Here is a 24,991-nt window from a genome sequence, read left to right on the forward strand (position 1 = left end):
GTAGCAGGGGAAGGGGGAGGGGCATGGAGAGAGGCAGGAGATGCTGAATGGAGAGAGGGGAGGAAAAATGATAGAAGAGTGGGGACGCTGGATAGAAGAGGGGTAGAGAGAGAGATATGAGTGGAAAAATGGGGACAAAGTGGAGAACACACTGGATGGAAAAGGGCTGGAGAGAGAGAAGATGCTGGATAGAAGGGTGGGGAGAAAGGGGGAGACCATGTCTGGAAGGATGGACAGAGAAAGAGGAAAGGTACTGGATGGAAGGAAGGAGAGAAAGCGGGAAGATGCTGGAAGGATCGGGATAAAGAGGGGAGACACTGGATGGGAGGATGCAGAAGGAAGACAGGAAGGATGGGGAGAGAAAGAGGGAAGACTGGATGGGTGGGTAGGAAGAGAAAGAGGGAGGATGCTGGAAGTTTAGTGAGAGAAAGAAAAGAAACTGGAAGGATGAGGATAGAGGAGACACTAGAAGGATGAGAGAAAGAGGGAAGGTGCTGGATGGAAGAGAAAAGGGAGAGAGAAAGTGGACAGAAGCTAGATGGAAAGGGGAGAGAAGGTGGTTAGAAGCTGGATGGAAAGGGGAGAGAAGGTGGGGCAGAAGCTGGATGATGGATGGAGAGAAGGTAGGGCAGAAGCTGCATGAAGGAGGGAGAGAAAGTAGGGCAGAAGCTGCATGAAGGAGGGAGAGAAGGTGGGCAGAAGCTGCATGAAGGAGAGAGAGAAGGTGGGCACAAGCTGAATTGAAGGTAGGACTCAATACCATTGGCGGTGGGGGTGTGAAGACTTGAGAGGAAATGTTTAGCCTAGGGGCGCCATGCCCCTAGAAAGTTTGGGAACCACTGATGGTAACCATTTATAAGATTACCTAACTAGATGTGATGTGAAAAGGCTTGTGTGTTTAGCAGAAGCTTATGAATCATTGTGGAAGCAATAGACTTGATACCAAGGAAGGAGGAAATGCCATCTATTGGTCTTAAGTAGTGGTGAGGGGTTGAGGAGATGCTTCTTCAGTACTTGGGCTAGTAATCATTTTGAGTGCTCTCTGCGATGAGAGGAGATCGGGAAAGGGAAGGAGAAACAACCAAGTATGTACATCAACATTGAATGCATTTTGTGGAGGTCCAATAAGATATGACGATTTCAAGCTATACTGTGTGAGCATCTTATTGGTGATTGATTAAGCATTTGAATCAAGGTGGGTTCATTAAGGTATCAGGGCTCCAGGGGAAGGGTGGAATTTTGGAGTGGGGGTATATTAATGGCTGATTACTTTATCTGCCAACTATTTGTATGCCTAGTTTCCACTTCAATGCCAAGAAATGCAAAGTGATGCAATTAGGGAATAGAAATCCACGGGAGACGTCTGTGTTAGGTGGCGAGAGTCTGATAGGTACGGATGGGGAGAGGGATCTTGGGGTGATAGTATCTGAGGATTTGAAGGCGACGAAACAGTGTGACAAGGCGGTGGCTGTATCTAGAAGGTGGTTGGGCTGTATAGAGAGAGGTGTGACCAGCAGAAGAAAGGGAGTGTTGATGCCCCTGTATAAGTCATTGGTGAGGCCCCATCTGGAGTATTGTGTTCAGTTTTGGAGGCCGTATCTTGCTAAGGATGTAAAAAGAATCGAAGCGGTGCAAAGAAAAGCTATAAGAATGGTATGGGATTTGCGTAACAAGACGTAAGAGGAGAGACTTGCTGACCTGAACATGTATACCCTGGAGGAAAGGAGAAACGGGTGATATGATACAGACATTCAAATATTTGAAAGGTATTAATCCGCAAACGAACCTTTTCCGGAGATACGAAGGTGGTAGAACAAGAGGACATGAAATGAGATTGAAGGGGGACAGACTCAAGAAAAATGTCAGGAAGTATTTCTTCACGGAGAGAGTGGTGGATGCTTGGAATGCCCTCCCGCGGGAGGTGGTGGAGATGAAAACGGTAACGGAATTCAAACATGCGTGGGATAAACATAAAGGAATTCTGTTCAGAAGGAATGGATCCTCAGGAGCTTAACCGAGATTGGATATCAGAGTCGGTAGTGGGAGGCGGGGCTGGAGGTTGGGAGGCAGGGATAGTGCGGGGCAGACTTATACAGTCTGTGCCAGAGCCAGTGGTGGGAGGCGGGACTGGAGGTTGGAAGGCAGAGATAGTGCTGGGCAGACTTATACGGTCTGTGCCAGAGCCAGTGGTGGGAGGCGGGACTGGAGGTTGGGAGGCAGGGATAGTGCTGGGCAGACTTATACGGTCTGTGCCAGAGCCGGTGGTGGGAGGCGGGGATAGTGCTGGGCAGACTTATACGGTCTGTGCCAGAGCCGGTGGTTGGGAGGCGGGGCTGGTGGTTGGGAGGCGGGGATAGTGCTGGGCAGACTTATACGGTCTGTGCCCTGAAGAGCATAGGTACAAATCAAAGTAGGGTATACACAAAAAGTAGCACACATGAGTTGTCTTGTTGGGCAGACTGGATGGACCGTGCAGGTCTTTTTCTGCCGTCATCTACTATGTTACTATGTTCCTAAATTAGCTGCACTAGGTTCCTACATTTTCTTCCTACCACTTTTTCAGGTACCTGAATTTAGGCACAAGAGGAGAGGAATTTTCACTCTGGCAGATCTAGATGCTTAACCCCTTAAAGAAGGTGTCTAGATCTTTTGAATAGTTACCCGTTAACAATTTAATATTGGTTGTCAGTCTGTAGCTGAGGAAACAAGTCCTGGCATAGCCCACTTCAGCACTTCCTCCTGATTGACTGCACAGCTTCCATGTCCTCTCAGATGTTGCAGCAGGCTGGGCCACCGTTGACTAGGATGCAGACTTGTTTGTACATACTGGGTAGAGGAGAAACGTTTTGTTACAGCGGGTTTCAAATTTGTTTAAATGGTTAATCTTTTTCAATTTCAGTTGTTTTAAATTAACGTTTTAAAATATTTTCATCCTTAAATGCTAATAAATCATGGTGACTTCTACAATATTTTTAAGATGGATAACCAAATTGCTAAACTCTCATATCCATAGGCATAGTTTGCCTCCTTGGTTTGCTTGCTTATCTTTCTTTCTTTTTTATTATTTATTTTGATTTCTCTAGCCTTTGCTCCTTAATTCAATGTATTTCTTTCCACATTTCCTCTCCACTCTGATATTTAAGTTTTTATTTTTCTGTTAATCATTTTATTCTCTAGGCATTTCCTCTAGATTTTTCCATCCTGTTCTAATCTTTAGTTTACGTATATTATTGTGTTTCTTTATCCTGCCTTTATTGTAACACTTTCTTCTCCTCCTGCTCTCTCATACACCCTGTGCTTCTCACTTCTACAAAAATTCTTCCTCAGCATTTGCTCCTCTCTGCCTCTCAGTAATGCCCTCATCTTTCACCTTCCTTATATTTCCTCCTTCACTCCTCCTTCCTGGCTTCTCTCTCCAGTTTTTGCCTTTCCCACCCTTTTCATTTCTTCTTCCTTTCCTCTTCCCTTTCCCCTTCCTCACCTTCCATCTCCTCTTGTCTTTACCCATCTTTTTCCTTTATTGCCCTCTCTTCTCCCATTTGTCACCTGTCCCTCCTGGCACTCGTTCACATCCTCCCTGATACACACACTCTCCCTTCTGGCATATTCTCTCTCCCCTGCCACTTCAGGTCCAGCCTCTCCCCTCACCCCCCCAAGTGACTTGTACATCTCCCTCTTCTCCCCCGCACCCCCCTCCCAATTAAACCTCCCTTCTTGCTGGGGCACCAACAAAAATTTTAAATGCAGCAACAAGCACCATGTGGAGCTTTTGTGCTCCTGTACAGCTGTCTCATCTTGCCTCCATATGGCAACAGGAAGGGCGTGGCAGAGCCTCCAGCGGCACAGCAGCATGAAGCCTGTGCCGTGTTCATTACTGTTTTTAAAGTTGCTGTTGCTGCTCTGGCAGGAAGAGAGGTTTGAAAGGGCGAGACGGTAGGCTGTTGAGGGGAGGGGGCATGCAGAGGACTGGAACCTAAAAAGGGAAGAGCACCAACAGCTTGGAGGGAGGTTAAAAATTTTGACAGGCTATGAATTTTGTCCTTCCCCTTTCCAGTCCAGTGTCGGCCTGAAGAGTTTGAGGAAGCATCAAGACCCCTGCCTCCCCTACCCTCAACTCTGCCCATACTTGCATCCTTTTCTTTTAGTCCAGGGATATCAGAATAACTGTGCATGCTATACAAATGATTATTTCTTGTTTTAGGGTCTGAATGCTGCTTTATTTCATGAGAATAAAGATCCACGTACTTTTGTTTCTCTGGTGCCCACCTCTGCTCACAGTGGAGATGGAATGGGAAATCTGATAGCCCTTCTTGTCGAGTTAACTCAGACCATGTTGAATAAACGACTAGCACATAATGAAGAGTTGAGAGCTCAGGTTATGGAGGTAATTTTCATTTATATACTTAATTTTTTTTTTAAATTAAAAATTCGGTAGGTGAAGACTCAAGAGGGGAAATGACTGTGATAAAATTTTTGTTCTTCAGGTTAAAGCCCTTCCAGGGATGGGTACCACAATTGATGTCATTTTGATCAATGGACGTCTGAAGGAAGGAGATACAATTATTGTGCCAGGTGTGGAAGGACCCATCGTTACCCAGATCAGAGGTCTGCTTCTACCTCCACCTATGAAAGAATTGCGAGTAAAGGTATGGTTATACCTGGCATTTACAGAAGGGTGTGTGACAGGTTATTCATTAGAAGCATTGTGCCTAGTTTGAAAGTATGCAAAGTAATCTGTATGGTTGAAGTTATATGAAGTCTGCATAGCAGAAAAGGGGAGGATCCATGATTGAGCATCAAAAATACCCACAATCAAAGATAGTCCCCCAACCTGCCATCTATGAAACACTGAATTCTGCAACCAGGGTGAAAAATCTAAATGTCTAGCTATTAGCAGCATAGGTGAAATGGTGGAATCCCTCCGTCTGACGTTACGAATAAGCGTTGCCATACTGGGTCAGACCAAAGGTCCGCCAAGCCCATCATCCTGTTTCTAACAGTGGCTAGTCCAGGCCACAAGTACCTGGCAAGATGCCAAAACAGTACAATACATTTTATGCTGCTTATCCTAGAAATACAGTGGATTTTCCCCAAGTCCATCTTAATTAATGGCTTATGGACTTTTCTTTTAGGAAGTTATCCAAACCTTTTTTTAAACTCTGCTAAGATAACTGCTTTTACCACATTCTCTGGCAATGAATTCCAGAGTTTAATTACATGTTAAGTGCAGAAATATTTTCTCCGATTTGTTTTAAATTTACTATTTTGTAGCTTCATTGCGTGCCCCCTAGTCCTAGTATTTTTGGAAAGAGTAAACAAGCGATTCATGTCTACCTGTTCCACTCCGCTCATCATTTTATAGATCTCTGTCATCTCTCCTCAGCCGTCTTTTCACAAAGCTGAAGAGCCCTAGCCGCTTTAGCCTTTCCTCATAGGGAAGTCATCCCATCCCCTTTATCATTTTCGTCACCCTTCTCTGTACCTTTTCTAATTCCACTATATCTTTTTTGATATGCGGTGACCAGAATTGCACACAGTATTCGAGGTGCGGTCACACCATGGAGCAATTCAAAGGTGTAATACCTTACTCATTTTTGTTTTCCATTCCTTTCCTAATAATATCTAACATTATATTTGCTTTCTTATCCACCACTGCACACTGAGCTGAGGGTTTCAACCTATTATTATGTTGAAACAACATTTATTTCCAAGCCCACCTTATGTATTTCCGGACAGCATACTTTTGTGAGGCACTATCCTAGTCTCTGACGAGACGTGGAACAAATAATTCCCTGAAAGGGAGGATAACTTCTCCCAATTCTAGCCTTGAGGAGGTAAAAAGACTTGTGTTCTGTATCCAGTCTCATACATGCCTCATGCTGCAGGCCAGGTTATACATTTGGCAATCTAAAAGTCCCTAGCCCCTTTTATTCAGCGGTAACATAAGAACTTGTAGGAAAATTTTAGCCTTCTGTAAGATTCTCAAAGCATTATAAAGGTGTTTAAGGCCCTTGCTCTTAAGAGACATAGGTGGTGTTTGGAACATATATAGTCAACATGAAATAATTAACATAATGTAGAAAGATCCTCCCTGATGAAGCAAGAGGTAGCTAATTAAGCAATTTGTCCATGGTACTTTTAAGCATAGGTTGAACATTTAGATCTAAAGTTTATCCATTGTGGCTGGGTTGTTGTCTCCCAGGTATTTATTTATTTTTGTAACTATAGATTTTTATTGCAAAAAGAATACAGAAAGCTGTATCACACCAACAAAACAGTAAGAAACATTTTAAACCCCACAAAAAAAACAATTACTACAACCTGACAAAGCATAATAAACCACAGCCCACCAAGATGAACCAACTTTCCCCAATCCTCCATAGTCTCACTTCTTACCATCTGGGACCCAGGAACTCTTCAGTGTCCCAAATCTGTAAACCCCCTCCGCCGTACCCTCTCCCCCCTCCCTTTAAGAAGGTCTCACAGTTTGCACCTTGTGTTCAAGGTGAGTCCATTCATTAGCAGTTAAGCAAAATGCCCCAAACGCCTGTCTGTCTTTTGCTCCATTTCATCAATGAGCCTGAATTTCAAATTTCAATCTAGTGACGTTGGACAAGGCGTTTCCAGTGAGCAGCTGTAACAAATTTAGCAGCTGCCAGACACATCCTTTTGAAGCACTGGTGCCATTTAGGATCCCTCTGATTACTCAACCCCAATAAAACACCACTTAGGGTCTCTAAGAAAAACACACCTCAATACCGTGTCACTAGTCCAAAAGTCTCATATTGGTCCACATTCCCGTCCAGTATGTAAGAAAGTTCCCTGTTCTACCCCACGCCTCCAATAGACAGGCACCGTGGGGAACATTCTATGAAGTTTTACAGGGGTATTATACCATCTAGTAAGAAACTTATAACCATTTTCCTTCAACAAAAGACATGAAGATGCTTTTTTAATCTCTAAACACACAGCTGCCATTCACCCATACTTGGTATACAACCTAAACCCGCTCCCAATACTCCATAAAGGCATATTTCTGAAATTCTTTACCTTAGGTAAAGTGATAAAGAATTGAGAGAGCCCTTCTGAGTTTTCCCAAACCGTTCCATAAATTCTTAAAATGTTCAGTGTCATCTGGATCTACCCTCAACAAGCCCTGCTGCGATATGTAGTATTTAAGCTGCAGATAGGTCAAGAAATCTTTATTGGAAATATTAAATTTATCTTGCAATTCTTGGAACATTGGTAGTTCTCCCACATCTAACAAATCCCGAAACCTAAGCAGCCTAGCTTGTGCCCAGTTCTGCAAATTAGTTCTCCCCTGTCCGACTGAAAAAGCAGGTTCATCACCTATGTGAGCTAGAGATGAAGAGCGCCGCCCTCCTCTAAGTTTCAGTTTGAGAAAACCCCACAAGGAAAGCAAGTGGAACACCCAAGGATTATGCGTAACTTGTTAGTAAACATTTTGAGAGAGAGAGACCTAAAGGCACTCCCCATGTGATATCTTGTACCCCATGCTGCTCCATCCTAACTGCCATTGACTGCAACCCACTCTCCCATACTGAAATAAACTTCAGTTGACAAGCCCAATAGTACCAAAGGAGATTGGGGACCCTCCCTCACCCTCCCAACTTAACATCCTGCTACAGCACGCTTATTAAGCTGATAATGGTGCCCACCCCAAATAAAAGCCAAAATCTCTCCTTGAAGGACGCATAAGTCAGTCCAAGGAACATTTTTCAGGCAGAGTTTGGAATAAAAACAGTCTCAGAAGCATGCTATATGACCCCATGACGAGAACGACTCCCCTCGGCAATGTTGCAAATCTTGCCAAAGCTGCTGAAATAGAGATGTATAATTCAATAAAAACACCTGTGTCCATGCCCTCGGAACCTGAATCCCCAAGTATTTAAACCTAGGCACAGCTCACCGAAAGGGAAAGCTTTGCTTTGCAGCTGTGCCTCCTCTTGTGGGGTGGTAGCGATTTTCATCAACTCCGATTTATTGTAATTGACGTAAAATCCAGTCAGCTCACCATAAACCTGAAATTCCTGCATCAAGACTGGCAACTTACAATAAAATAAAAGGTCATCTGCAAAAAATGCAATTTTGTACAGTGGTGGAAATAAGTATTTGATCCCTTGCTGATTTTGTAAGTTTGCCCACTGACAAAGACATGAGCAGCCCATAATTGAAGGGTAGGTTATTGGTAACAGTGAGAGATAGCACATCACAAATTAAATCCGGAAAATCACATTGTGGAAAGTATATGAATTTATTTGCATTCTGCAGAGGGAAATAAGTATTTGATCCCCCACCAACCAGTAAGAGATCTGGCCCCTACAGACCAGGTAGATGCTCCAAATCAACTCGTTACCTGCATGACAGACAGCTGTCGGCAATGGTCACCTGTATGAAAGACACCTGTCCACAGACTCAGTGAATCAGTCAGACTCTAACCTCTACAAAATGGCCAAGAGCAAGGAGCTGTCTAAGGATGTCAGGGACAAGATCATACACCTGCACAAGGCTGGAATGGGCTACAAAACCATCAGTAAGACGCTGGGCGAGAAGGAGACAACTGTTGGTGCCATAGTAAGAAAATGGAAGAAGTACAAAATGACTGTCAATCGACAAAGATCTGGGGCTCCACGCAAAATCTCACCTCATGGGGTATCCTTGATCATGAGGAAGGTTAGAAATCAGCCTACAACTACAAGGGGGGAACTTGTCAATGATCTCAAGGCAGCTGGGACCACTGTCACCACGAAAACCATTGGTAACACATTACGACATAACGGATTGCAATCCTGCAGTGCCCGCAAGGTCCCCCTGCTCCGGAAGGCACATGTGACGGCCCGTCTGAAGTTTGCCAGTGAACACCTGGATGATGCCGAGAGTGATTGGGAGAAGGTGCTGTGGTCAGATGAGACAAAAATTGAGCTCTTTGGCATGAACTCAACTCGCCGTGTTTGGAGGAAGAGAAATGCTGCCTATGACCCAAAGAACACCGTCCCCACTGTCAAGCATGGAGGTGGAAATGTTATGTTTTGGGGGGTGTTTCTCTGCTAAGGGCACAGGACTACTTCACCGCATCAATGGGAGAATGGATGGGGCCATGTACCGTACAATTCTGAGTGACAACCTCCTTCCCTCCGCCAGGGCCTTAAAAATGGGTCGTGGCTGGGTCTTCCAGCACGACAATGACCCAAAACATACAGCCAAGGCAACAAAGGAGTGGCTCAGGAAGAAGCACATTAGGGTCATGGAGTGGCCTAGCCAGTCACCAGACCTTAATCCCATTGAAAACTTATGGAGGGAGCTGAAGCTGCGAGTTGCCAAGCGACAGCCCAGAACTCTTAATGATTTAGAGATGATCTGCAAAGAGGAGTGGACCAAAATTCCTCCTGACATGTGTGCAAACCTCATCATCAACTACAGAAGACGTCTGACCGCTGTGCTTGCCAACAAGGGTTTTGCCACCAAGTATTAGGTCTTGTTTGCCAGAGGGATTAAATACTTATTTCCCTCTGCAGAATGCAAATAAATTCATATACTTTCCACAATGTGATTTTCCGGATTTAATTTGTGATGTGCTATCTCTCACTGTTACCAATAACCTACCCTTCAATTATGGGCTGCTCATGTCTTTGTCAGTGGGCAAACTTACAAAATCAGCAAGGGATCAAATACTTATTTCCACCACTGTATATATCTCCCCCCCCCCCCCCCCAACCCCTTCAGTATCATCCAATGAGTGAACCCGTTGCGCTAACGGTTTGATAGTGCAAAAATAATAGGGGATAAAGGGCATCCTTGCCTAGTTCCTTGCTCAATCAAAAAGGAGTCCGTGTACCCCCCCATTGATCCAAAGACGAGCTGCCGGTTTCTCATACAATTGCTGTAAACCCCATTGTCGACAAGGTGTGTCAGAGGAAGGGCCAAGAGACTGTTGAAGGCCTTCTCAGCATCAGTAGCTAAGAAGGCCACCAGGTGTCCCAGAGACAGAGCCGCCCACATCCTACAAATATTATCAGCCGCCCAGACTGGTCTGAATGAATCAATCCAGGGAGCCTGTGGCATAACCTTTCAGCCATAATCTTCACTTATGTTTAAGCACCAATCTTTCTTAACTTTTCCACTTAATATTTTTATTCTTTTAATTCATTTTTTGGGAACTTCAGCGGTGCTCATTGCTAACGAGAAGCAATGTATCTAGCACCCACCTCTTCATTGGCTCACCCAATTACCTTATCGTCCTATATATTTGTATTAGGAAACATCATTTTACTTTGAGAAGTCTGAAACAAAATACTCATCTTTTTTTTGTCTGGCTTACGGGGTTAAAAGCGTCCGACACGCATGTTTTGCCCATCCACGGGCTGTCTCAAGGACTCTCCCTAAAAAAAGAAAAAACATAATTCAAGGTACTGCAAGGGCTTACTAACTTCATTCGCCCCTGCAATGTACCCGGTGTCACTATTTGCAAACTGTAAATATACCACTGTTCCCTATAATTCAGAAGCTTATTTATAGAACCCCCCTCTCTGCCCAGCTGCACCTGTTCCACTGTCCTCCATCTCATATCCTCTATCTTATGTTGTTTCTCCTACCAATGATCCACTAACGGGGCTTGTGTGTTCATCGTGGTAATATGAGACTTAAGTTCTGTCATCCGGATCTTCACTGGGCGGGTAAATGATATGTTAGAGTCCAAAGTATTAAGCCATTCTATAAATTTGTTCAGTGATTCTTCGGATTCTGTCCATAGAAAAAATATGTCATCCAAAAAGCGTTTCCACAACAAGACTCCTCTAAAATTTTCAGAAGGGTAAATCAGCGTGGATTCCAGGCGAGCTATGTACAGGGTGGCCCCCATTGCGACCCCCTTTGGACTCTAACATATCATTTACTAAATCAGCAAGTAGGAAGGTCATTGAATGTTTAGATTTATGGGTATACAAAGAAGGGACGAAGCTATCCACAACTATGTACCGTAAACCGGTGAATCGTAATACTCTGTTACAGTTTGGAAGTTTTCATCCATACCAATTGAAATACAATCTCCCAGTGAGTCAGTTTCTAAGAGCTAGACACGTTTGCTCTTCTATGCAAGCATTTAAAGAACAAGCCAAAGATCTGCAGCAGAGATTTATGATGAGGGGGTACCCTAAATTGATGATTAGAAAAGCGTATTTAAGAGCCCACTTTGCCCAGCGTTCACTCCTTTTGAAAGAACATAAGAATATGGAACCAGAAAGTAAAGAGGAGGATCAGGATAGATTGAAAATATATACAAAGCAGATCGTTGAAAAACCAAAATATATTTTATTGATGAAAACCAATTAAAATATGTATACAATAGCCTGACACAGGCCGTGTTTCGCCCAACTGGGCTGCTTCAGGGGCTACACAATAATCCTTCACTATTGAAATATAATGATGATAACAAGGAAAACGACTGTAACTGAATATACAGGAGATCACCTTGATTCTGTCTTGATAAAAACAGCTCACTCAGAGATGCCAAAACCAATAAAAGTTGACATGAAGTCAAACAAACAGCCTCTTGTCTCTGAAAGCATATACCAGGGGCAAAACGATGGGGGAACGGCTGGCCCCCAATAAGTTCCATGAATGGTATGAAGAGCCAGGGGGAGCACTGCACGTGTGGGAAGTGCCAGTGGTGCAGACTAGCAGTAGTGGGATTAGAATGGGTGGTGCCAGGTACGGGCAGATTGCTGAAAGCGAAGGATTTTACAAATTGTGATACGAACAGTGTTATTTATGTAATAGAATGCCCTTGCAAATTAGTGTATGTAGGGAGGAAGACCTGCCCAGTGAAGATCTGGCTGACAGAACATAAGTCTCGTATTACCACGATGAACACCCAAGCCCCATTAGTGGAGGATAGTGGAACAGGTGCAGTTGGGCAGGGCGGGGGGGGGGGGGGGGGGGTTCTATAAATAAGCTTCTGAATTATAGGGAACAGTGGTTTTTTTTTACAGTTTGCAAACAATGACACCGGGTGGGCTAAATGCAGAATTAGAATGGGCTTCTCTGTTGTAATATGGAGGAGATGTAGTAGCCTATGGGAGCCGGGGGGGGGGGGGGGGGGGGGACATGACGTCATAAGCGGGAAATGTTTTAAATAAGAATAGATGAATGCCGTCGCCATCTTTGCAGAAGGGTGGTCCCTGAAAATAGTTACAGAGCTGGTGCTATTTACGGTAGAGGGTAAGAAAAGAGAAGTATTTTATGGGAACATAGCAGGGGCGAATGAAGTTAGTAAGCCCTTGCAGTACCTTGAATTATGTTTTTTCTTTTTTTAGTGGAGAGTCCTTGAGACAGCCTGTGGGTGGGCAAAACATGCGTGTCGGACGCTTATAACCCCGTAAGCCAGACAAAAAAGATGAGTATTTAGTTTCAGACTTAAGCTCAAAGTAAAATGATGTGTAATGCCTAATACAAATATATAGGAAGATAAGGTAATCGGGTGAGCCAAAGAAGAGGTGGGTGCTAGATACATTGCTTCTCGTTAGCAATGAGCACCGCTGAGGTTCCCAAAAAATGAATTAAAAGAATACAAGTATTAAGTGGAAAAGTTAAGAAAGATTGGCGTTTAAACATAAGTGTGGGATCTGAGCCGTTTGACAGAGTTCGTTTTGCAAATATTTAGTGGCATCATACATCTCTCTCTGCTTAAACGTACTGCATACTAAGTCTTGAAACACAGTAATCAAGCAGTTGTTCCACTTTATCTTGCCCAGAACATGAACCTTCCTCCATACTAGTTCTTTCACTCCAAAATCTTGAAAGCATGCAATTAAGTCATGTGGAACTGCATCCCATTGGGGCCCAAGACTCCGGTGAGCCCAATCCAAGGTAATCTTGCACTTGGCAAGCTCTGCTCCATCTACTTTAACCCCTTGTAGAAGCACCACACAAATATCCTTAACTTGCTGATTGTTCTGGTATTTTTCAACCTCTGGCATGCCTTTGAACTGCAGATTACAGTGTCAAGCGATTTTCAAGGTCCTCCAGAGAGCTTGCAGTTCCTGCCTCATTTTACTTTCCTGTTGCAAATCTGTTTTCAGCATGCTTAGAGCGGCATCAGCACCATCAAGCCTATCCGCCACCTGCCAGTGTCCCTCACTTCCGTGCGCAGCTCCACCACTGCAGTTTTAATATCTGTGCGGACCACTAAGATCTCATTCTTTAAATCTTTAAACCGTGTCGCAACTGTGCTTGCAGAAAGCTCACCATCACTATGCACCATGTCGTCATGCACCTTCTCCTCCAACTCGGAGTCCACTGCTGCCATTTTATGTTGGGCCCCAATGCTTTTTGACAACATGCTTTGGGAACTCTTGCCACCATCAGCTGTATATTTGAACTGTTGAAGCTTCTTTCACGTCGACTGTCTTCTCCAGCACTCGCATCAAGGAATAGGGAATATTCAATCCCCCAGGGGAGCAGGTAACCACAATTTCAGCAAAGACCCTCATGGAGCTATGCTTCTTGATATCCATTACCTAGCAGTGACGTCACTTCCTCCTCCAGGTATTTGTTTTTCTTTTTTATTAGGGTTTATTTACCACCTTTTTGAAGGAATTCACTAAGGTGGTGTACAGCAAGAATAAGCCAAACATAAGCAATAAACATTTACAGTAATAAAAATATTCAAACAATATAACATATGGCATCGTATGCTACCTTACAGTGTCAACACAATACGCAATAAAACAGCATAAGGTGTAAACCAGTGGTTCTCAAACCTGGTCTTGGAGGCACCCCAGTCAGTCAGGTTTTCTGGATATTCACAATGAATATTTCTGAGAGAGATATGAATACAGTGGAAGCAGTGCATGCAAAACTCTCTCATGAATGCTCATTGTGGATATCCTGAAAACCTGACTGGCTGGAATGCCTCCTGGACTATGTGTATTTCCGTCCCTTAGACCCCCAGGGAGGGAAAACACAGATAAGAAAGAGAACTTAGACTCATTTAGGCGCAGCCAGTAAATTACCTTTATTAGTATCTCACAGAGCCAAAAATTACAAAAAATAGTTCTCTTCCTGGAGCAGGTTGTCAGTCAGCAGTGCACATCCTGAAAGAAGAACTGCTCAGCTCACACCTCTCAGACATTACGTATATACTGTTACAAGTTCTGCTTTCCCAGAAATCACGTGACTTTTGTCAAACTAGAATCAGAAAGTAGCCTCTTCCATATATGGGTATATCAGTCTCTCCTGACATTGTGGGCACATGCACCCTTAGTGGCCATTGGCTAATCAGTTATCTGTTCTTCATGCACAGCCAGAACAATACCCTTGTGTCCTCTCTCTGTCTATTTCCCCAAATGAAACATTCTGGACATGTTCAGCTCACACTGGGTCCTCAGCCTGTCTCCTACCAACTTACAAAGTTACATCCACCCTATATGAAAAACATACTCAGCTGCAAACAAATGTTATGAAGTGTCAGTTCGCAGCTCCTGAGAAAGCAATGATTGTTACACAAGATGCTGAGTTAGTAGGCTAACATGTGAGAACCAAACTGACAGTACAGGCCCTAGGCCTAGCCCTTAGTAACAGGCCAAGCATAGGAAGGCATATACAACCAGGTTTGGGAACCACTGGTGTAAGCAAATGGAACATATAAGGGGACTAATTTAAGAAAGTTGCAAATGGGATCAGGTGCTTGAATATTATTTTAGCTAGGTTAGGAGTGGGTAAACATGTTCTGTTATAGTATATGCAGCCGGTGTCACTCCTTGTGTGTGTGATTAGCAAGTTAGTTACTGCTTCCATTAAAGGCCTGGTTGAAGAGCCAAGCTTTCACTTGCTTCCTGAAGTAGAGAAAGTCTTATGAGAGAGTGTATTCCACGGTGTGGGCGCTATTCCGGAGAAGGCTCACTGGCCGGTGTCTCACATCACATGATGCCCTTTGGAGAGGGTGTGGTTAGAGATACTCCTTGGGGAGAACCTTAGTGACCTTTGAGATCCTGTTCAAGCACTCTGGGCCATTTAACCCATTAGTGCCCAATGTTCCCATATGGGCACTTATTATGGGAACATTGGGCACTAATGGGTTAAGGGCCTTAAATATCAAATATAGAGTTTTAAATTTAGCCCTCTATTGTACTGGTAACCAGTGAAATTTTTACAAAAATGGTGTGATGTTACATCGCTTCCAACCTTCTATTAGTCTTGCTGCAGCATTCTGAATTATTTGAAGATGGTGTAGACCTTTTGTAGTCAGACCAGTGTAGACATCATTACAGTAATCAGTCTTGATGTTATCATGGCGTGCACAACTGAGACAAGTCTTGCCTTCTCAATGTAAGGAGAGAGAGGCAGTGTAGTTTTTGCAAATGATAGAAGCAGCTCTTGAAGGTTTCTTGGATTTGAGGGATCAGAGTAAGTGTTGAATCTAGCTGTATCCCAAAGTTCCCGATTTGTGATTGGAGGGGGAGTTTTACTTGGGTTCAGGCAAAGTTTGTTGTTTAGCCCATTCTTGAATTGTTGTTAGCAGGTAGTCAGTTTATTCAGGGCAGTGGATAAATCAGGCTCAATGGATATGAGTAGCTGCACGTCATCTGCATAGATGTAGAACTGAATGTCCATTGACCAAATCAGCTCGGATAGTGGCTTGGTCAGTATTGAACAGAATAGGTGACAATATCAATCCTTGTGGTACCCTACAGGTCAGCGCCCATGGTGGCGATGAGGTGCTGCTGAACAGTATGGACCGTTGTCTGTCTAATAGATAGGACCTTAACCAGGCAAGTACTGTTCCATTGATACCTGTTTCTGCCAGTCCTGCTAGTATGATATTGTGATACACAGTTCAAAAGCTGCTGAAAAATCTAGCAGTGCTAACACCAAAACAAATCTACTGTCTCTGTTTCTGTGAAGATCATCTAGTAGGGGTTCAAGAACTATTTCTGTTCCACAACTGTGTCTGAATCCAGATTGGCATAGATCTAGCCAGTTTCTCTCCTAGCCAGTCATTGAGTTGATCACACTGTTCTATAAGTTTTTCTAGAAATAGGATGTTAGGTACTGGTGAGTAATTCAAGTTTGTCCTGGTCAAGGTGGTTGTTTAATTTTATTGGTAAAGTATGCAGCAAAATCACTTCAGTTCAATTTTGACTGGGCAGGCTGGTTCTGTTTGGGGGGGGGGGGTGTAAGTAGGCTGTTTACTATGCTGAACAGGTATTTGGTTGAATTGGCAGCCTGTTCAATGGATTGAGAGAGAGAGAGTGTGTGTTTTTTTGGCTGCTATTAAGGCTTGGTGGTACGTGGTACTTTATGTGATTTAACCTTGCCCTTCACTTTCAGTGAGAAATTCATCCAAAATAGATTCACCTGGAAATTGAGAGGCATGGCTTCCAATTTAGAAACATTGCCAGGCATTTTACATATGCTCTGCCTATTTTGAATACCTCTGATGTCTGGGTGAAGTTTAAGATGAGCTAACAATAGATATAACACTGGGGAGAGAGGGCAACCTTGTCTGGTCCCCTCTCTGATTGATTTGATTTGATATATACCACGTAATACAATAAGGTTTTAAAGCGGTTTACAATAGTAAAGTGTTCAAAACATAAAGAGATAACCCAGGGCCACATTGTACCCTCTGGAGGACGGCCTACACGGTGTGTTTGCTTAGCCCTCAGTGGGTCATAGGTCTCATCTGCCAACAGTTTAGTTGCAAGCTATGATTTCATAGAACTCCATAGTTCTGCGTCATTTAGGGTCTCAGGGAACCCGATCAGCCTGATGTTTCATTGTGACCTATTCTCTAGCTCATCTGGTTTGTCCTCCTACCCTTTGACCAGCTTGCATAGTTTCTGTAATTCCCCATGGGTGTTTTTTTACAGAATCCTCTCTCTCTCACCCTGTAAACTTACAACTGATTGTGATAAAGTTTGTAGGTTATTGTTAATTTTGGTAAGTTTCTGGTTCAAAGCAAATATGGCCTCCATGAGCTTCTTCATAGGTTTCACGTGTGTGACAGGCCGCTCTGCTGCTGATTCCTCCATCTTGGGCTTAATGTGTTCTGGAGTCTTCAGCTCAGGGCCGTAGCCATGGGTGAGCCTGGATGGGCCCAGGCCCAGCCACTTTCCCTCCAGGCCCGCCCACCCAACATCTCCCGGGGTTTAAATCTTTTTTTTACCTCTGTCGAAGCGGCCACGTCATTGAAAGCCCTGCCCATCAAGCCTTCCCTTCGTGAGTTTGTTCCCTCAGAGTCCCACCTTCTGACATTTCTTCTTTCTGCAAGGGCTGGACTCTGAGGGAATGAACTCACGAAGGGAAGGCTTGATGGGCAGGGCTTTCAATGACGCGGCCACTTCAACGGAGGTAAAAAAAGATTTAAACCACGGCACGCAGGGTGGCACTGTGGCAGGAAGAGAAAGGGGGATGTTGGGGGGGAGAAGAGGGCGGGCAGGTGGATATGAATGGGAGGGGAGGATGGGGGTGAAGGAGAATCACTGGACATGGATGGGAGCGTGAGGGGAGGGCAGGGGAGAGAGGAGAATCCCTGGGTATGGATTGACGGAGGGGGGCAGGGGAGAGAAGAGAATTGCTGAGTATGGATGGATGGAGGGGGGCAGGGGAGAGAAGAGAATTGCTGGATATGGATGGATGGAGGGGGGCAGGGGAGAGAAGAGAATTGCTGGGTATGGATGGATGGAGGGGGCAGGGGAGAGAAGAATTGCTGGGGATGGATGGAGGGGGGCAGGGGAGAAGAGAGAATTGCTGGATATGGATGGATGGAGGACAAGGGAGAGGAGAGTAGCTGGACATGGGTGGATGGAGATTAGGGGAGAGGAGAGTTGCTGGACATGGGTGGATGGAGGGAAGGGGCAGGGAAAGAGGAGAATTGTTGGACATGGATGGAGGGGAGGGAAGAGTATGACAGGAAGGAGATGCACATGGATGGAGGGGAGAGAGAAGAAATTCTGGACATAGAGGGGAGGGAAGACAGTGGAAGGAGATGCACAAGGATGGAGGGGGAAGGGAGAGAGAAGAAATGCTGTACATGGATGGAGGGGAGGGAAGAGAAGAGAGAGGAAGTGAGATGAACATGAATGGAGGGGAGAGAGGAGAAATGCTGGACATGGATGGGGGCGAGGGAAGGGAGAGAAGAAATGCTGGGCATGGATGGAGGGGGAGGGAAGAGAGAGGAAGGAGATGAGATGAGGGAAAAGGAAGAGAGGAGAAAAAAAACTGCTCATGGATGTAGAAAATAGGCAGAAGCTGGATCCACTGGACAGTCAAGTCTGCGGAGGACCCAGCTTTTACTTACGGATGTAGGGCAAGAAATGAAGAAGAAAGAAGGAAAGTAAAGAAATAAATGGAAAAGAAGCCCTGGAAACGGAGTTAAGAGGACAGATAACAGCAGAATCAGATAGTGGGCCAGCATGATCAGAAAAACAAAGTCACCAGACAACAAAGGTAGAAAAAATAATTTTATTTTCATTATAGTGTTTGGAATATGTCCACTTTGAGAATCAGGTGCTCAACGTTAAAAGTTTATATTTATTTACTTATTTATGGCATTTTATCCCACATTAAACATGAATTACATTGGAACCTGGGATCATTTAATTTTTTTTTCCTGGAGAGAGTAATGCATTGCCCCCCCCCCCCCCCCCAGGCACTCTCCCCAGCTATAAGCCAGCTCTGCAATTTTGAGGGGAGGCACAGAGGTGGACGAGGGGCATAGAGGTGGATGGGGGGGGCGCAGAGGTGGAACAGGGAGAGAGCCTGTTGTTAAACATTTACCAGCACACCACTGTGTAGTGTCCACCTATCGAACCTGTTGGCCCACCCAAAAATTGCCTTCTGGCTACGCCACTGCTTCAGCTTGTCCTTATTTTTTTTTTTGCTGTTTTATAGCCATTTTCACACCACTTTTACAGAGAAATTTGTACATAAACACACCTCTGAAGGGACCTTAGAAGCAGAGTTTAGACTGTTGGGGCTGTGTTTCCTGAGAGGGCATCTGAGCTCAGGAAAAACACTGCTTCCCGGCTCACTGCATCATGTGATCTCCACTATATACAATGCTTCACCTGTTTTCTTTGTGGTGTTTCTCCATGGCTTACATTTTATGCCTGTCTGATTTCTTATAGGACCCGATAGGGATAGGTAAAGTCAGTTGTGGGGGGGGGGGGGGGGGGGGCACATGAACTTGTATTGTGGTTGTAAGGTCCAGACAAATATGGTGCTTATTTTCAAAGAATATGGAATCTCCAAAGGCCGAAATGTACGTCCATGTACTTGAAACATCCTAGTACTGATTTTGCAAAGACAGAAAAGGGCCATCCAACACTGCAGTAGCCCAAATAGCAAGGGGGGGACATGTTTTGGGTGTGATTAGGTAGAGCCTGAAATCTGGACAGCCAAGAGCAATTACAGAAGTGGAGGAAAAGTCCATGTCTAAAAGAAGTGTGTCCTTATTTAGACCTGTTTCAGGCACATCCAGGGTACAAAAAGGTGCCCAGATTGAGCATCTGTCCACGGGAGGGATTAAGGCATGACACCACCTTTATCCCCCAGTGGCTACTGTCCTCTTCCCTGAAAATAAAACCAAAAGGGAATACTAGGTTCTATGACAGCTTCAGGTATTATGGACATTCTTAAAGCAGGAAGCAAGTCTGAGGAGTAGCCTAATGGTTACTGCAGTGGACTGTAAACCAAGGGACCCAGGTTCAAATTCCACTTCAGCACTTATGTTTTTGTTTGTAATAACTTTTTTAACTGTGAGCCCTCCAGAAATCAAAATATGTCTACTGTATCTAAATATGTCACTTGCAAGCCTAAAGGCTATAGAAATGGTGTACATACAGGTACAGTAGGTATGTTATTCCTGGAGGGATCACGATTTGAATCAGAGTATCTTGGTTCACAGTCCACTGCACTAACCACTAGGCTGGCCCTCTGTTCTGCATGGTTGTCTGTGTGGCCATTTTCAACTAAATAAATGTAAACAATGCCAATGGTACTTTTTAACACAGATTAGAATTGCAAATACTTCATACTATTCCAAACAAATGCAGCAGGCTTCTAACTCACCTAAGCAACTTTTTTCTATAGTAAAACAAATAACAGCAAAACCGCAGTCTTGTGAAACTACAACCCATGTAGATGTAAAAATCTTAGCTAGTTTCTTTCTAACGAAGGTAGGCAAGTTACGAGCACAGTTTGTAAACATTACTAACATAGTAAATGTTAATCCTTTCTCAAGTCTCTTGGGATCATGGCATTCATTTGAGTTTCTCATTCACTTCATTTCAAAAGATAATGTCTATTACTTATTATTCTCTTGATCCTATACCTTCAGATTGGCTTAAAATTTAATCTTTGGGTTTATTAACTCGCCTACCTTCAATGACAGTAAAGATTCTCCAAGGACAAGCAGGCTGTAATATACTCACAAGTGGGTCAACATCCGCATTGGCCTGGGAACCGGCATTTTGCCATAGCAAAAAACAAAAACTTTGCTAGAGCCTTCTGGCGTGCGTGTAGTATGCACACTGTGCATGTGTGGACTGACTTCCCGTCTGCCGCGTGAGTGCGTACCTCAGTTTCTTTTTTTCCCGCAATGAGGTGCGGCAGGTTCCTCCTGTAGTCCTCATTTTGGCCCGGGAAGAGTTGCCTTTCAGCAATTCGGGTTGCCTTTTTGTTTGTTTAGTTTTTTTTAAAAAAAGGGATTCCTCTTAGTAAATCCTCAGTTTCTTTTCTCCCAGCTTGTTTTCTTTCTTTTTCGATGCGGCCGGCTTTATGGCGCGCGGTCGGGTTTCTCCTCCTTTTTGTGCCTTTTTTATTGGCACAATTGAGTCCTTTGATTTCGCCGGAGCTGTTTTTCCTTACGTGTCATCGAAGACACCCAGCGGCTTTAAACGTTGTACTCTGTACAACTGGTCCATCCCAGGCACCGATACTCATTCTTGGTGTATCTAGTGCCTTGTGCCCGACCATAGCCCACCTACTTGTGCTCTGTGTTTTTGTATGAAGAAGCGGCTCCAAGTAGCTCAAGAAGTCCAACGTGAGAAACAATTTGGGGCTCGGTCTGGTCCTTCGATGTCTGCATTGACATCAGTACCGAGGTCAGCGACGTCGACATCGAGGGAAGCATTGACTTCAGGAGCAGATGTAATGGCTGCTGAGAGGCCAAAACACGCTGGCAGTAGTGTGGTGTCGAATGGGTCTCCACCTGTCTCGAGGCCTTCTGCTGTGCAGGCCCTATGGGACCGACCATCATCGGACCCGACCCCGAGGAGACGTGAGGATTCTACGTCGGCACCGAGGAGCCTCGGTGACGTGCATCGAGCAAAGGCGAAGAAGCACCATCACTGTTCTCCTTCGACACATGGTGCCAGGAGCTCTGGGGCATCGAAGGATTCGGCACCTGAGAAGCGTCTGCGGTGAGTGGACCGGACCGCTCCCCCTTCATTCAGGCCGATGCGTCGGCCTCTTAGCAGCCCAGTACCTGCTCCTCAGCAGATTCTGCCACCGGCTGCTCCACCGTCCCCTCAGCCTTCTCCGATGGCGACTCTCGACGAGTGCATCTGGGCCCTGCATCCAGAGCTTCTGAAAGGACTGTTGCGCCAGTCTGCTTCAGCATCGGGAGTGCTTGCGCCTTCCGTTCCGTCTGCTGCAGCGGTATCTGGCACTTTACCTGTGGTGAGGTCCCCGTCTTTGGTGCCACCTCCTGCCACCCAGGTCGACTACCCTTCAGCGTCAGTGGAGGAAGCTTCACCGCAGTCCAAGCGGATGTCGGCCTCTCTACATCGCCATTGAGGACGTTTGTCCTCGGTGTCGAGGCAGGCTCAGTCTTGGAGTTACCTTAGGTAAATGCTTTCTGATACTTGAGAGTCAGAGGAAGATCCCAGATACTTTTCCTCCGATGAATCTTTTGGGATTCCCTCTGAACCTTCCCCTCCACTTGAAAGGAGACTGACTCCTCCTGAGAGTCTCTTTTTTTCATCTTTTGTTCGGTAAATGGCTGCTGCCATTCCATTCTCTCTGGAGGTGGAGGATGAGCCCAGGGCTGAGATGCTTGAGGTCCTGGATTATCCCTCTCTACCTAAGGGAAGCTGTGACGGCTCCTTTGCATAAGGTACTCAGGGAAGTCCTTATGCGAAACTGGTCGTTTCCTCTGGTCCTGTGATCCCGAAGAAGACTGATTCCCAGTACCGGATCCACGGTGAACCTGGGTTGATGAGGTCTCAGTTACCCCACAATTCCATGGTGGTGGACTCCTCCCTCAAAAGAACCAAGAGTTCTAGGGACTATGCCTCGGCGCTCCCAGGCAGAGAAGCTAGGACCTTGGACTCTTTTGGGAGGAAGATGTGTCAGGCCGCTATGCTCGCTGCCCATATCCAGTCTTACCTTGATCGATGCCCTCCCTCCGGAGCAGGCCCAGCCTTTTCGCCAAGTGGTCAGGCAGCAGAAGGCATATCGTAAATTCCTGGCCAGGGGAGCTTACAATACTTTTGATGTGGCATCCAGACTCTCATGGCTGCGTGTTTCTGACCCTGGATCATTCAGTCCAGCACAGGATGGCGGATGTACCTTGCTGGGGGGATAACCTTTTTGGAGAGAAGGTGGAAGATCTGGTTGATCAGATCAAGAAGCACAATGATGCTATGGCTTCTCTCTCCTGTCGGGCACCTTCTGCTACAGCCGCCACATCCAGGAGGGTTTTTTTTTTGGGGGGGGGGGGGGGGGGCGCAGAGTGCTCTCTATTCCTATGCTAGGCGTAGGTACACTCCAGCATCCCGACGGCCTATTCAGGCGCAGCCCCATTGCACTCGTTCTCATCAGTGGCGTGCGCCTAACGCCCCTGCTGCTCCCCAGCAAAAGCAAGGGATGGGCTTTTGACTGGCTCCAGCAAAGCATTGCCACAGTAAAGGTGTCCATACCGGATGACTTGCCGGTTGGAGCGAAGTTAATGTTTTTTTCACCAAAGGTGTGGCCTCTTGTAATCTCCGACCAGTGGGTTCTTCAAATAGTCCGGTTAGTATACACTCTCAATCTGGAATCCAAACCTCCAAATTGTCCACTGTGAGCTCATTCATACAGCTCCCAGCACAAGCAGGTACTTGCAGAGGAACTGTCCGCCCTTCTAAAGGGCATGCGGTCGAACCCGTTCTACCAGGTGGTGTCGGAGTTCCATCTGAACCAGTCAGTTGTCTTGCCAACTTTCTTTCCCCATCCTCATACCTGCCCTGGTGAAAGCAGTTTGCATACCTTGGACTGCAAGAGAGCATTGGCCTTTTACATAGAGCGGACACAGCCCTTCAGACAGTCCGCCCAGTTGTTTGTTTGTTTCGATCCTAACAGGATGGGAGTCGCTATCGGAAAATGCACAATCTCCAATTGGCTAGCAGATTGCATTTCCTTTACTTATGCCCAAGCTGGGCTGACTCTAGAGGGCCATGTCACGGCTCATAATGTTAGAGCCATGGCTGCATCAGTGGCCCACTTAAAGTCAGCCTCTATTGAAGAGATTTGCAAGGCTGCAACGTGGTCATCAATCCACACATTCACATCTCACTACTGCCTTCAGCAGGATACTCGACGTGACAGTCGGTTTGGGCAGTCAGTGCTGCAGAATCTGTTCGGGGTTTAGAATCCAACTCCACCCCCCAGACCTATTTTTGTTCTGTTCCAGGCTGCACTCCCAGTTAGGTGTTTATGGTTTCAGGTCAATCTATATTATGTCCTCACCGTTGCGAGGCCCAATTGACCAATGTTCGTTGTTTTGAGTGAGCCTGGGTACTAGGGATACCCCACATGTGAGAACAAGCAGCCTGCTTGTCCTCAGAGAAAGTGAAGATACATACCTGTAGCAGGTATTCTCTGAGGACAGCAGGCTGATTGTTCTCACAAACCCGCCTTACTACTACTTAACACTTCTCCCCTTTGGAGTTGTTGTTCTTTCTTTGTTTTATGCTTTTTGATTAAACTAAGGAACCACGCTCACGCAGAGGGCGGGAAGTCATTCGCGCATGCGCGGTCCGCGCTGCTAGCGCGACGGATCTCTTTAGAAAACTTTGTTTTATTTTGCTTGCAAAATCTTCTGATTTCTGGGCCGCCGCGGACGTCGACCCACATGTGAGAAAAATCAGCCTGCTGTCCTCAGAGAATACCTGCTACAGGTATGTATCTTCACTTCGCTGTCTTACAGAAGGAGTTGTACCAATAACTCTTAAAGAAGGCTTGGTAAAGCCCAGTTTTAAAAAACCCTCACTTGATCCTCTTTGCCCAAGAAACTATTGACTGGTTTCAAATTTTCCTTTTTTGACAAAGATATTGGAAACCATCGTATTTTCACAGCTTCAATCACACTCTGAATCTATAAATGCATTACACCCAAGACAGTCGGGTTTTAGGAAAGGTTATAGTACTGAGACAGTAGTGACAGCCCTTTTGAGTGAATTACATTTAAGACTTGAACAAGGCAGGATTGCCTTACGTATCTCACTTGACTTACTTGCAGCATTTGATTTGATTGATCACAGTCTATTATTAGAACACCTGCAGTCACTGGGAATTTCTGGTACTGTTTATAAATGGTTCGCCTCCTTTCTTAGTAATAGCTCATTTAAAGTGGTACAGAAATCAACTATCTTGAAATCTCATACTGTTTCCTGTGGTGTTCTACAGAGCTCAGTCCTGTTACCGCTATTGTTTAATTTATTTGTCAGCCCAGTAGCACTGCTTATTCAATCATCGGGTATCAGTTCATATTCTTATGCTGATGATTCATTATGTAGATCCATCAAACATAGATTTAAAGCCTATACAAGACTGTCTTAAGCAAGGTTGCAAGCTGGCTTTTTAAGCACAAACTGCTACTAAATCCTGAAAAGACAATAGCTTGTTGGATAACTGGTTATAGTCCTACCTTGTTTGACAGGCAAATTGTTCTGGTACAATCTGTCAAATATTTAGGTGTGATTATAGA

General features: G+C 45.1%; 1 protein-coding gene across 1 annotated transcript in view; it reads left to right on the top strand.

The window, feature by feature from the left end:
• The window catches only part of EIF5B (eukaryotic translation initiation factor 5B), a 197,499-nt gene that overhangs the window by 139,662 nt on the left and 32,846 nt on the right, over positions 1-24,991 (top strand). The window contains exons 16-17 of the mRNA XM_030201415.1: positions 4,202-4,384; positions 4,485-4,646. Coding sequence (XP_030057275.1) covers positions 4,202-4,384; positions 4,485-4,646 — 345 coding nt within the window. The remainder of the gene's footprint in view (positions 1-4,201; positions 4,385-4,484; positions 4,647-24,991) is intronic.

This window comes from Microcaecilia unicolor, chromosome 4 (assembly GCF_901765095.1).
Source record: "Microcaecilia unicolor chromosome 4, aMicUni1.1, whole genome shotgun sequence".
NCBI classification, from domain to species: Eukaryota; Metazoa; Chordata; class Amphibia; order Gymnophiona; family Siphonopidae; genus Microcaecilia; species Microcaecilia unicolor.